The 15,049-nt window shown below is 38.4% G+C and overlaps 1 protein-coding gene across 2 annotated transcripts in view; it reads left to right on the top strand.

Annotated features, from left to right (window-relative positions):
- igsf9bb (immunoglobulin superfamily, member 9Bb) overlaps window positions 1-15,049 on the top strand; it is a 142,227-nt gene that overhangs the window by 105,601 nt on the left and 21,577 nt on the right. For both annotated transcript variants that reach the window (XM_013912674.1, XM_013912675.1), the window contains exons 15-17: window positions 3,922-4,006; window positions 6,816-6,980; window positions 9,855-9,900. In XM_013912674.1, the coding sequence (XP_013768128.1) occupies window positions 3,922-4,006; window positions 6,816-6,980; window positions 9,855-9,900 (296 nt within the window). The remainder of the gene's footprint in view (window positions 1-3,921; window positions 4,007-6,815; window positions 6,981-9,854; window positions 9,901-15,049) is intronic.

Below are 15,049 nucleotides of genomic sequence, written 5' to 3'. Positions count from 1 at the left end.
AGCAAAAAACAAGTGCAAATTCAAATGCGATTTCAATATGTCACATATTGACAGTGGCTCACCGATGCCAATGACATAATTACCCAGCTACATTTCCATAAGAATGAAAAATCATTGACATATATTTTTCCTTCCTATGATAGCCCGACGGGCAGGGCAGTAGCCCGACTGGAAAAATCGCTAGCCCTGGGACGTCGGGCTTTTCAGTCAGAGAATAAAAGTTTCAGTTATTACAAAATCAAAGGTCTAACCTGTCCAGAAAAGTCACATGGGTCAACGTGTGTTTCATAGAAAAGCTGTTTGCCCCCTTTGTGGCTTCCTCTTTCTTTCTTTGACACACTCGTCTTTTCAAAATGTTTTAACTCAGCCACATGAATGGTCTGCTGAGGTCATGCGAAAGCATTTCCAGCATCTCAAAAATCCAGACTTGGACTAGGCCACTCCAACTTCATACCATTGTTTGATATTATACAGTAATTTGTTGATATCTGAAACTTATATAGATATATTCATATGTTGTAGCAACACTGAATTCTGACTGGTAGCCTACATTTATTCCACTTACATGGTTAGAGCTTTTATGTTTTCACAATTTTTTTTCTATGTGTTTTACTAATTTCTCTAACATCAACAATTTTGGGAAAATATTGCATGCTGTCTGTAGTCCTGAAACGTGAAAAACAATGAGAAATCTGAATCTGATTCAGGTGAGTATTTGATGAATATCATGTACATTTTTGTTGGTGTGAAATATGATGTGAAACTTTATGCCTCTTATATCTAAGGAAGAGCTTTTTAAATCCCTGTGTGACGTCTTGAGAATAGCAAGAGGACAAAAAGAAGGGTTGAAAGAAGGTTTGTTGTAGCATGCATTAGTTACTTCTTCGAGTTGGTGGATATGGTTTCCTAAAACAAATTAAAAGGCATATGTTCTGATAATGCTGATTCAGAAGAAAAAAATCTGTCCCTTTAACTACATTCTTTTCACTCCGATGCCAATTGCTTACAGCAATTATTCTGAGCGCAAAATATAGGTTAAGGAACCACTATTCAGCAGTAGTTCACCAATGCTCCAGTAGCCCATAAAAGACTACAAAGGCTACGTTCACACTGCAGGTGAAAGTGCTTCGACTCATATCCGATCATGGTGTGACAGTGTGAACGGCACAAATCCGATATTTTCAAATCCGATCTGGGTCACTTTCGGATGTGGTGCTGAATCCGATACATATCCGATGCTTTAGAAAGCGACTGCTGTTTGAACGGTCATGTCGCATTAAATCCGTCTTTTACGTCACTGACACGACAGACGCAAATTATCAGCGCCAGAGAAGCGCCAGAGAAGACATCGTGAACGCTTCCTGGCCATCCCGTGTAGATGTCAGTGAAACTGTTGGGAAGACAACGTTGGAGAAACATGAACATTTTATTTGTACTGTATAATCTGCAGGTTCTGAGAGAAATCTGCAGCTATCCTTTGAAGCACCGCTCCTCTCTTAAACAGCAATAAGGATCATTATTAGGCCATATGTAAATAACAAAATAACTTTACAACTTCAATCAAAATTGGGAAACGTAAACACTGAAACAAGTCTTTATGGGGCCATCAGTCAAACAATACTAGGTCTAAACAGAGCGCGTTGCGTGTGACGTCTTCTTTTGCGCACACTAGAGCGCGTTTGCTGTCGCATTTTATTTGTAGTGTGACCAACCAGACAAAAAAATCGGATTTGATCAAAAAGTCCGAATTGAGCATCAAGACCTGCAGTGTGAACGTAGCCAAAGTCACAGAGGAACCCAGGATACATGGGAAGCAACTTGGGGTCTCACAGAGAGCAAATATTAATGTTCATGAGTACAGTTTCAGGAGTACTCTGAACAACAGTGATGTGTATGACAAGGAGAAATTAATAAAAAGAACATAGGTGCTGTTTACTAAAGATCATGTGAACAAACCAGAAAGTCTTTAGTTTAAAATGACAGACTTTCCTCAGTACATAAGCCTCTCTGCCACAGAATGGTGAAAGATGTGGCAGAGAGGCTCTGCCGGGGGTTTCTTCCTGTTAAAGGAAAGTTTTTCATTCCTACTGTTGCCCACTGTCCATCCTAACAGGCTCAGGGGAGAGGTAGCAATCTGATGCAAGGTGAGGGGAGGAAGACAGGATAAAAGACATGCTGTGGAGGAGAGCCCGAGTTTAATAGTAACTAATGATTAAATGCAAAGTGGTGCATAAACACCTGATTCAGCCCTAACTATATGCTTTGTCAAAACGTAAAGTTTTAAGCCTAACCTTGAAAGTAGAGAAGAGTCCGTGTCTCCCGAATCCAAACTGGGAGCTGGGTGCTGCTATATTTTGGATCAACTGAAAGCTTTGCAAGAGGTTTTTAGGACATCCTGATAATAAGGAATTACAATAGTCCAGCTTAGAAGTAATAAAAACAGTAACTAGTATTTCAGCGTTACTCTGAAACAGGATGTTTCTAACTTTAAAAATATTGTGCAAATGCAATAAGCATTGCAAAGAAGGCAGTCCCACATATTTGTTTAATATGCACATTGAAGAACATATCCTGGTTAAGGAAACAACTCCATAATTTCTCACGTTGTTACTGGAGGCCAAGGTAATGCCATCCACAGTGGTTAGACACCATGTTTCTAAAATGTTTAGGACTGAGTACATTAACCTCAGTTTCAACTGAATTTAGAAGCAGAAAATTAGGGGTCATTCAGTCATTCTTTCTGTCTGGTGTTTGTTATCTGGCTTCTTGGTATTTGTCATCTGTGAATCTTAAATTGAAAGCACTAACGTATAGAAAAAAGGTGAATGACGCAAGTTTTTTGAGTACAAGTGCTTTGAGTACACAGGCAGAATTAAAAAGTGCTCTATTACAACCAGTTCATTTACCAAAACAAACATTGGCCTGTAATAAGCTAAGATAGCTGGGTCAAGTGATGACGTTTAAAGTAATGATTTAACTACTCCCACCTTAAAGGTCTGTGGTACCTAGACGATTAATAGATATAGACTGATCACATTTAGGCTTGAATCATTGATTAATGGTAGGACTTCTTGGAGCAGTCTTGAAGGGATGAGATCTAATAGACACTCTTCTGATTTGTTGCCTGATACTTTTACATAATAGGGCCTTCTTGTAGTCTCAAGTCTTAATCTTAGTCAATTTTAAATTTGAAAACAGAAAATCTGAATGAATCTGATGAAGTCAACAGAACTACATCATCTGCAAAAAGCAGAGATCCTATTCTGTAGTTCTGAAAGCGGACAGCCTCCTCACCGAGGCTATCTTGGGATCCTGTCCATGAATCAAGAACAGGATTGGAGACGAGGGGGAACCCTGAAAGATTCCAACACCCAATGAAAATGTGCTTGAATTTGTGACACGGATCCAGACACAGCTCTCACATTGGTTATAACTTAATGGTCATGAAGTCTGGGTAAATGACTAAAAGTTTGAGTTTGTTCTGTAGCGTGACCAGGCTCAGGCTTAGAGATTTGGGAAAGCAGCTCCGACATCCAGAGGGATCTCGGAGTAGAGCTGCTGCTCCTGTGTGGCAACATAGCCAGCTTTGTGTGAAAGATAAGTGGAAGATAATGGATGGATGGATGAATTGAATGGAATGTCCAGTACAAATGAAGAAACGTTAAAGAAGAGTAGGTCAAAATTCCTCTGATGAAATCATACGGAAAGCAATTACTTCAAGTATCCTGCTAAAGGTGGATTTTGTTAAATAAATAATGACAGTATGCTCGTATATTGGAGTTTTGTTCATATGAGTTCTATTTCCAAAGTTTCCAAAGCCTTGGACTGTTGTAGCTTGGTGGTCTTTGGAGATGCCAGTGGAATTTTACAGGTTCAGGCTTACTGAACATTTCTGATAACATAATCTCTTTCTTGTCTCAGGAGGCGTGGTATGAGTTCCGCGTCATGGCCATCATGGATGACATGATCAGCGAGCCTAGTAACGTAGTTGGAGTGTCCAGCACAGGTGAGGCATTAGATCATTTAAAATGTTAGAATTTTATTTGTGGCCATGACTGACAGATGAAATGTGAATATGTATATAGAGCTATTATGTGTAAGAACCCTACATTATCCAGTATGTATAGAAGAAGGATGAAGCTTAGAGAAGAAGAATGATAGATAAAGCTGCTCAGTGAGTTGCAACCCAACAACTAGCTGCAAACTGCATATTTAACCTCGGGCTAGCCTAACATCTCTGAGCTGAAGAGGGGTGGTAGATGTATTGCACACTCAGCAACACCAACTTTACATTTTACCCACTCAGCACAATTCAAGCTCGCTTTAACATGGACACTCCTTTGTAGCATCCTGAGGAGGATGACATCATCTTCCTGTCTGCTTCTCCACTGATTGTACTGGGTGGCTTCCTGATTTTTAAAAAAGCCAGTTTTGTTTGGCTGTAAAAAAAAAAAAAAAAAAGACTGTGTTTGGGGTCTGAAATTAAACTATTCATATATGATGGCACTCCTCTACAGAGGTCACTGAGTACACTCCGTTTAGTAGGAACAGCTGCTGGTAACATTTATAGACCAGATTTTCACTTGTTTTTGGAAGTACTCTGCTTCCCCCCTCTGGTAAAACTGGGAACTACGCTGTACGATGATCAAATGCTTCTGCTCATTTCTCTGTTGATATGGAATTTATTTGACTATGTTTTCCTTAAATTTTGTCCAACGTGATGTGGATACACTCTGTCCTTTCAAACATGACAAAGGTGATTTGGATAGTTGAGCAGTGATTCACTGATCGGGTGTTCCTGCATTAATACTTTGTATTTTGCTAATCATACATCATCTGTAGCACATAAACTACTCTCACAAGTTCATAACAGAAGTTGACCCATTGTACCTCCTGGTTTCACTGAGAGATAACTGAACCAACTCCTTCAACTGAGGACAGTTGTAGAAATTTGTAAATCCACAACCAGACATCATAGCTGCACAGCAGAAACATTGTCCTCTTTGTTGCATTGGCTGGCTTTTAATTATAGTAATTCCATTATTTTAATTACAGTTAAATATTAATTAGTATTATTATAACAGAGTTTTTGCCCACACAAACAAAAGCACAAGCTTCTTAGATGGACTCTATTATACAGCAGGACATATGATTTGTCAGGTAATTCAATTAAAATCTTCCGACAAGCACCAGCAACACAAGCATTGTAGAGCGTTGAGGCCTAGGCCAGCTATCAGCTACAGCTGCCTCTGTCGGCACACGTGTCAATTATAAAGAAAATTAATCTGCCGTACAGTAACTGTGAAGGCGGAACGCTTTATAATGCAGCAAAATGTAAGACGTTAACATAGAGGTCTAATGGATTGACTCATTTTGGTGTCTGGCACTTCAACAGACTCTTACAGGTCTTGTTGGTCTACTAGGTGGAGCCTCCATATATAAAAGGTGGATATAACTACTTTGGTGTGACCCATTGGTTACCCATCTTGTGCAACTGAAGTCACCAACAAGTGGATCTAACTAAGAAACACTGTTAGAAGAAACCCTGCTTTGTCCTCTTCTTTACTCTAATAGTTCAGAATTTATGAAATGACCAAAAGGAAACTAGTGAGCTTATTTTGCAGCCAGAGGAGTTGCCCCCTGCTGGCCAGTAAAATGAATGTCTGTGTAAGGCACAGTGTGAGAGACAGCAGCAACCAGCTTCTTTACCTGAGAATGTTTCTTATACTGTAGGGTTTAAATATTTGTAACCATTTCTTCCTTCTTTCCTCTTCAACTTAATTCTGGCAAGTAACATTCTTCAATATTAGTAATAAATATAAACTAGTCTTCTTGTCCACATTTCATGAACTCACTGTCAAACTTTTACTTCCTGCCTGAAGTTTTTATTAACATTTTGTGTTTTTTCAAACTCTGCATTTGATCTTCCTCTGCCCTCTGGCTCTGAACACATGAAACGTTTATAGAATTACAGTTTTTGGTTACAAAAAACACACAAGGGATAACAACATATGTGATGGAGTTTCTCATCTACTTCCCACTCAGAGATGATTTAGGGAACTTCGGAAATGTAAGGAGCACTAATGTAAACCAATTACTGATTACTGTGTAAAAGTCAATCACACGTTTCATACTAACAAAATTTATTTATACGTTTTTTTGACCCTGTTCAGCAGACACTAAGCTAATTGAATTTCATCAGACACAAGATTTTCTTTTTTGTCTAAGCCAGTCTAACCACATTAGTTAACCACGCAATCAATCAAAACAGTGCATGAATTACATTACCTTCTACGTAGTTCTGAATAGGAGGAAAAGTTAGCATTCTGCTTAGTCATTGTGACATGCACCCTGCAGAAGACATATGCAGCAGTAAAGGTCAGCTTGAATATATTTGAATTTTATTGGACAGGACAGAATGTTTTTCGAGGCTCTTCTACAAGAACACAGAAACGAGTGAACTCTGCAGCTCTAATTTTGCAGATGAAGCTGCCAGAAAACAGCAGAAAGTCCTGGTTTAGTTTTAATCAAAGAGCAGGGACAGTGTGCTCTTTACCAGTAAACTCACATCTGTGTGGTATATCTCATAGTAAATATCAGTCTCTGTTTTGGAGCCACAAATTGAATGCTGAGTATAGCATTAATATAAAGGATGGCCATGTCAAAAGTTCAGTGAGCAAACAAAAATTGGCACATGTTCCTCTGCTGTGATGTTTCCTCACAGTCTGCATACCTGGAGTATAGGGCTCTGTTTCTGTCATGAATTTGCTGTTCGACTTCATTATGCTTTTGTCTCCCTCTCTCTTCCCCCTCAGATTTCTTTCCTCCTCCAGAGTTGGTGGAGGAGCGTGGACTGGCACGGCCTGTGGTGGCTGGTATTGTGGCCACCATCTGCTTCTTGGCAGCAGCTGTCCTTTTCAGTACCATGGCTGCCTGCTTTGTCAACAAGCAGCGGCGGAGAAAACTCAAGAGGAAAAGAGGTGAGGGGAAACTTGTTATATTTAATATATATATTTAACTTCCCACATTCACTAAGCTAATCCTAAAAACCTGAAACATGTCAGCTGCTTAACTTGTGGAGGTTCTGCAGCAACCGTTGTATCATCATGCATAAACATTCTGGATAGTACTTCTTATTCTTTGATTTTATTTTCCCATCTCGCTTGTTTTCTTTCTAGTATTGTTTTATTTCTAATTTCTTCACACTCCTTTTTGCTACATGTTTATGCTCTTAACTAATCAAACATAAACAAAAGTGATTTAAGGAGCTAAGATTTAATGGTGGTGACTATGTTGGTGCATGTTTTATGTATATTAAAACATGTGTTATTTGTTAAAAACTAAAGACAACAACAACATACAATTAAAAATTTTAATAATTATAGATTCTGAAAGTCAGAAAGCATCCATCCATCCATCTTCCGCTTATCCGTGGCCGGGTGGCGGGGGGAGCAGCCTAAGCAGAGAGCACAGGGGGGAGCCCAGACCTCCCCCTCCCCACCCACCACCTCCAGCTTGTCCGGGGAAACACCAAGGCGTTCCCGGGCCAGCTGAGAGATATAATCTCCGCAGCATGTCCTGGGTCTGCCCTGGGGCCTCCTCCCGGTGCGACACCATAAACACCTCACCCAGGAGGCATCCTTGTCAGATGCCCAAACCACCTTTCGATGTGGAGGAGCAGAGGCTCTACTCTGAGCCCCTCCTGGATGGCCAAACTCCCCACCCTGCCTCTAAGGGAGTAGCCCTAACCCTAACCCTTCAGAGAAACCTCATTTCTGCCGCTTGTATGTCATTCTTCCAGTCACTGCCCACAGCTCATGACCATAGTTGAGGGTAGGGATGTATATTGACCAGTAAATTGAGAACTTCGCTTTTATGCTCAGCTCTCACTTCACCTTGATGAACTGGTAAAACTTCCGCAACACTGAAGCCGCAGCACCAATCTGTCTGTCGATCTCCCGCTCCCTTCTCCCGTCACTCGTGAACAAGATCCCAAGATCTTGATCTTAAACTCCTCCACTTGGAGCAACCTGGCATAGACTTTCTCACCCTTCGGTCCCCGTTCTTAAAGATAGGAACCACCGCCCCGGTCTGTCAGTCCAGAGGTAACGCCCCTGATCTCCACGCAACATTGTACAGGCATGTCAACCAAGACAGCCCTATAACATCCAGAGCCTTTAGGAACTCAGGGTGAACCTCCTCCACCCCAGGGGCTCTGCCACCAAGGAGTTGTTTCACTGTCTCAATGACCTCGTCCCCAGAAATAGGTGAGTGTTTCCCCTCCCCAGACTCTGCTTCCTCCATGGAAGACGTACCAGTGGGATTAAGGAGGTCCTTGAAGTATTCCTTCCACTGTCCAACAGTGTTCTCAGTCTAAGTCAGCAGCGCTCCACCCGCAATATCATCTTGTTTCTGATCCATTCATCTGAATGTTGCAGCAGAAATTCACTCATGGACCTGATAATGTTTTTCCAATCTTCTATTTTCCAATTTTAGTAAGCCTATTCAAATTGTAGCCTTAGTTTCCTGTTTTTGCTGATAAGGCTGGCACCTGGTGTGGTCTCTGCTGCTATAACCCATCCACTTCAAGGTTTGATACACTGAGTATGCAGAGATGTTCTTCTGCATACCTTGGTTGTAGCAAGCTGGTATTTGAATTACCATCAACTCAAAAGAGTGTTGCTATTCTCCCCTGATCTCTGACATCAATGATACATTTTTGTTCAGAGAACTGCTTCTTACTTGATATTTTCTCTTTTTTGGAATATTCAATTCAATTTTATTTATACAACGCCAAATCACAACAACACTCACTTCAAGGCGCTTTATATGGTAAGGTAGACCTTACAATAATACATACAGAGAAAAACCCAACAATCATACGATCCCCTATGAGCACTTTGGCGACAGTGGGAAGAAAAAATTCCCTTTTAACAGGAAGAAACCTCCGGCAGAACCAGGCTCAGGGAGGGGCGGGGCCATCTACCATGACCGGTTGGGGTGACAGAAGGAAGACAGGATAAAGACATGCTGTGTTTACTCTCTGTAAACCCTAGAAATGGTTCTGTGAGAAAATCCCAGTAGATGGTAGTAGAGGTACCAACAACTATTCCACTTTCAAAGTAACTTAAATCAGCTTTCTTCCCCATTCAGATGCTTGGTTTGAACTTTAGCATTTATCATGTCTACATGCCTAAGTGCAAATCATTTTTGCCAAGTGACTGGCTAATTAGAGATTTGCATGAGTGAGCAGATGAACGGGTGTTCCTAAATATAAACATTGCATTTTACAAAAAAACAAGGTTAGAACATCCTTTTAAGTTGTTAAAAGAATAGTTTTTCATTGATTTGAATATATTTATGGAATTACACATAATTTGTTGCTGTACTCGTTTTTCTCTTTTTTTGTGATCTGCTGCTTTATGCTGCCATCATAGCCATCAAAAGCTAAAAGTGATAGATTCTTAGCTGCAGTCAGTCATTATATTTATGTTGATGTTTTTAAGCCTCTGTTGCATTTTACTGCTGTTCTGTCGCTCACGTTCAAATCCTGCTCAAAGCCCTGCAGCAGCCATGCTAATGTTGCCTTTGGTGAGTCTAGTTTTATAAGCCTTTTATGTAAATGTGTTGGGTCAGACACGTTTATCGTGAATGGCAAAACAATATTTTCCACATTATGAATCTTAATATTGAGGCTCGGCTGAAAATAAATAGGAATAAAAACAGCTCATTGGAGTACTTCAAATGACCTTGCCTTTATTTGTACAGCTTCTAAGTGAAGTGCTTGTTTTCTCCCTCCCCTACCAGTGTATTTACAGTTTACAGTGTTTTGTTTTTTGTTCCCTATCTTCCAGACCCCCCTCTTTCAATAACTCACTGCAGAAAAAGCCTGGAAACTCCGTAAGTACATTTGTGCCACACAAATATATTGCTGTACTACAAAACAACAACAACAACAAAACCTCACAAAACAAATTGATTTAACAAAGAAAATCAAATAGTAGTACACGTTATATTACTGTTTTAAATACAATGTAATATCTAATAAATTGTAAACTTGTAAATATCGAATAAATTGTGTGGAATAATATTAAGAAGGTTATCCACTATGGTAAATGGACCGTTTCTTACATAGCACTCTTCTACTCTATCTGAACACTTAAAGCGCTTTACACAATTAATTAATTCACCCATTCACACAAGCACTGTTTCTAAGCTGTTAGTGCCTATCTAACATTCATACACAGTCACACTCCGATGGATGCATCGGAGAGCAACATGGGGTTAGTATCAAGTATCCTTGCCCAAGGATATTTGGCATGCAGACTAGGGGGAAGCCAGGAATCAAACCACCAACCTTCCAATCAGTGGATGACCTGCTCTACCGCCTGAGCTACAGCCTCCCTATCAGTGCATCCTGTACTAGCAGTAACATGTGTACTAAAAACTCTGACAGACATGAACATGTACTACAGGTACCTAAATGATAACTTCAAAGCATCACTGTTGACTGTCCATCTTAATTTTGAATATTTGTTTTGTGTGTGTGTGTGTGTGTGTGTGTGTGTGTGTTCATTACTCCCTCAGAAAGCTGTTTTTTCTACATAAACTTCACTGTATTGACATCTTCTGTTGGTTCTCATATTGCATTGTGAGAATCTTTCCAGCTTTCCAATACTTACTGTAGAGTCATATTAGTTGAGGCAGGAACTCAGCTACACCTAATGCTCACTCTAAAAAAGAGTGTTTGCCCCTTCATAACACCTGTAAAGGGCATGATTTTTATTTTTTTGTATTTGAACTTTATTAATTTAGGAGCATGATAAGTGGATCCAGACACGCTGTAGTTGCTAACTGTTTGCTAAGCTTCACCCTAGCCACATGGAGTCTCTGAGCTGGACGTCTGGACTATTTGTGCTGTTGGTGGCTTTTGGAGCATTGTTGATCGAATACCTGACAAACAGCATGGCTTGCTCTGTGACACAGCCCATCCATGTTGTCTGTGCTACACTTTAAAAATTCAGTTTAGTCCAAGGCCTCAGACAGGGTGGGGGAGGATATTTACAGACAATCACTGTTAGCTTTTATAGTTTCATGTGAGAATATTAAAGAGTATGAAATCTGATTACACTCTAAAAACAAATGTTTAAGCTCAACAAAAAATGACGCAACAGCTTCCATGAATATTTCTGAGTTATGAAAACTTATGTTGAAATTATGTTTAACCCACAAACTATTTTACGTTAAGAGAATGAACTTTTCCTCTATAATCAGAAGTAATTTTAACTACCCCTTACTTAATAATTGGTAGCTTAAAATCTATTTTTTAAGCTGTGTACTCATAAAATGATGTTACACCAACAACTTTTTTCACATTATTTGAAAGTATTGTATGGTGTCATTAGGTTGTTGATTTTCTTCTTCATCATTATTATTTTAGCTTTTTCTTGTTTTTGTAATTTTAACTGCTTTCAAGAAATAAACGAATTCAACATTTAAGGATTTTATTTGTAACTTTCAACGCTTTATATTTAAACACTGAAAATAAATCAGAAATCAGATTATACTTTCACCCTAACTGAATCTTACTGAATCTAGATCATCAGTGGACTTATTGTTTATTTATTTTTATACAGACATGAATGAAAATTAGGATACATTAATAAGAATGAGACAAAATTATGGTATCATAACACAAAACATAATCACACGACATAGACAACATGTTCTGTGACCAATTTGGCTGCTTGACCTAAAAAGATTTCTAACAACATATTTTACTTGCTTTACGAGCAGTTCACTGTGTTGGTCTAATTATAATGTTCTAGTTTATGCTGTAAAAAAATAGGCAATATGTGCATTCCCTTTATGTTGGGCCACTGATATGGGTGTGACATTTGTAAATCCATTTCATTTTTATTCAAGATGCTGAATTATTTACACCAAACTGCATGAAAAGGTCTTCTTCCTTCTCTCCCGGGTTGAGTCGATGGGTACCTCTCTGCGTACTTTGAGAGTATTGTGCAATTTAAGAAAAAGTAGATAAAGTATCAAAATGAGTAATACATTATATAGGTGGCTGCAAACAAACTGCATTCTGAAGTTAGCCAAAGCCTAAATAATTATCATACCTCAAGAAGCAAGATTCTCAGTCCTTTAGCTCCTCCCCTTCATCAAACCCCATCCATTAGTTTTGGGGTACAATGGTCAAGTTTAGCCAAAAGATTAGATTCAAGACTTACAGTGGTTACTCTCTTGAACTCTTTTTTTTAAATCTGTACACCACACATACAGAAAAATGCTATAAGACAATTTGAGGATTATTACAAACAATTGTCAGGCTTTACAAATATTTTCTTTAAAAGGAACCTATTATTTATAAAGCATTAAATTTAAGTTTGCTTAAAACTGATAATCCACAAAAATCAATTTCATATATATTTTAAAAAAATATTAAACGATGTTTATGTATACACAAAATGCCTATGTAAAGACTTAATGACAAAGAGATTCACATAGTCTGTGCCAGGGTGATACAACCAGAATCATATTAACAATATTTCATAAAACTTGATGTGTTTAAAAAAAGTAATAAGGATAGATGCAGCTCTTAAGACCAAGAACAGTACTTACTGTATTGCTGTATTGCAATAGTAACTAAAACAATTTAAAATGTAACATCATGTATAGCATACAAAAAATAAAATAAATGAGGCAAACAGAAACTCTACAGCTATCCTTCTCACAGAAGTATTCACCGTTAATAATAATAATAATAATAATAATAATGATAAACTATTTCCTCAGCTGTATGAGCATAACGTCAGAAACAAATCCACTACGGGTCATAACACTTACTAGCACAAATGCATTGCTTTAGTAGAACTGTTATTTGTAAATAAAATGTTACTTACATTAAAATCTCTTTAACATCAGCATACAAGTCCTCCGTGCAACACAGTCTTAATATGTGAATTTGGTAGGACATGTTAACTGGGTAGGAGATGGACCTTGAAATCAGAGGTTACAGTGAAGAAAAATGAAGTTATCTATCCAATTTCATTAAGAAACTACAAATTGAATTTTGTTTTAAACCCTTTTAATTTCAAATTACTTACAAAGTTAAGTTGATATAATTACCAAATTATTAAGTCAACACACCCCAACAAAATAAAGTTTTCAATTTAGAAGATTTATCTTAATCAATAAATTAGAGAATTTTTCTCTTGCAGCCATGCATTTAAGTGGTGGTAACGGGTCTGATGAATTACTTTTTAGAGTGCAACAAAGAAACTGTAGAAAAACGTCAGTAAACCTCCCATGTACAGAATTTAAAAATCTGCTTACATAAAACAGAGACTTCCTTTCTCTTTGGGAGGGAGGTTAGGAGTAATACATTGATCAAGTTGAACATCAGGTAAAAAAGCCAGACTTTAATTGCAGTTTTTCTAAGCTTATTTCCCCAAATACATTTATATACTAGGATCATAGATTTTCCCTTTAACACCATGAGGAGGTCTGTAGTGGAGTTTCTAAAATCTAAATACTATACGTTTTTTGTTTGGCATACATTTTCTTTCATTAAAAAGTGAAAGGCATTTCTATGATGTTTTGGGAGTATGTTTGTTTCACTGGCTGGAATGTTTGTCAAGGAACTTTTCAGATTACTTAAGTAACCGCTGACACAGCTGTCATGCTAGTTAATAAAGTCAGATTTTTCCCTGCTCTTGTAAATGGGAGAAATCTGCACCAGATTTGAAGTGAACATCCTGAGTGTAATACAACTGTATTAAAATATCCCAAAAGTATTGTAGAGGACCATGGTCGAATGCATGCTTGCTATACACATGTGGATGCTTGCAAATTACTATACAATAACATGTATGGCCTAATATTTCACCATTTCAAGGCAATAAGATGGTGCAGTGTGGAAAGGTCTCGTTTAATGAAATGTTTTTTGTTTTTTTTTGCTTTGTCCTTTTGTGCTTTTTCAGCCTCTTGTGTCTGAAATGCGAAATGTGAGGAAATGAAACTATGGCAGGAAACCCTCTTTTTGCTCTAGTTTTTCTTATCTTTACGCTTTTTCTGTGAAATTTTACATTGAGTTATTCTCCAACTCATTAATGCTTCTCATCCCTAAGTTGCTGAACAGGAATGAGCTTTTTCTTTCATTTTTTTCTGTTCCTTTTTGGTTGCCCTCTCTCTCATTGCCAGGCTTCCTGTTTACTTCCATATGCTCCTCACTTCTTACTGTCTGATCTCCCCACCTCTGCAGGAGTCCACTTAGCCTCATTCCCAGCATTGAGCCCTACTGGGAGGGGCTGGACGCAAGCAGGTACAGGTCCCAGTGTTATGGTCCTCAGTGAGTGTGCAAACCATTGTCCCTTTGTTCTTGCACACTATATACCCTCCTTCACGTTGGTTCAGCACCTCAGACTCTTGACCCGTCTGCATGCTTCTGGACAACTACAATCAGGCAACAACAATACTGGTCGTAGTCTTTCGTTCATGAGCGGTAAAGGAGCTTCATTTGAATCTCTGGGGGAAAATGAGAATATATTATTCAGGATAGAAGAAGTAGATAATGGGACTCTTTTTCATGTGTCACAGTGAATGAATCACAATTATCTTTCATTATATTGCTCTATATTACTGCTATACTCATATTACTGTCCTTTATTTTTTTAGATTTATTGCAGTTACTGAGGGAGTTTGTAGTTTTTTGGAGAGAACAGCTAACCTTTTCCTTCTGCCTCCAGTCTTCTTGCTAAGTTAGGCTCACTCCTTGGGTAAGAGTATACTTGCAGAGTAATTGCAATCTTCTTATTTAATGAAGGCCAGCGCTTAGACCCTGTTATAGAAGTACAATACATACATGTAATGACCACTCATTATTAAAATGGTGATTCATTCAGTGAAAAATTTAGTCCAAGGCAACTGATCTTTTAAAATTCTTTATATTGTGAACTTGATATTCCTGATGTTTTAAATGTAAGACATATACAGTCTCGATCAAAAGTTTAAGACCAATTGAAAAATGGCAAAAAAT

Source organism: Pundamilia nyererei, unplaced genomic scaffold (assembly GCF_000239375.1).
Source record: "Pundamilia nyererei isolate P.nyererei 1_Seehausen unplaced genomic scaffold, PunNye1.0 scaffold00097, whole genome shotgun sequence".
Lineage (NCBI taxonomy): Eukaryota > Metazoa > Chordata > Actinopteri > Cichliformes > Cichlidae > Pundamilia > Pundamilia nyererei.
Note: the sequence above shows the minus strand (reverse complement) of the source record. Positions and strands in the feature narration are given on the sequence as shown.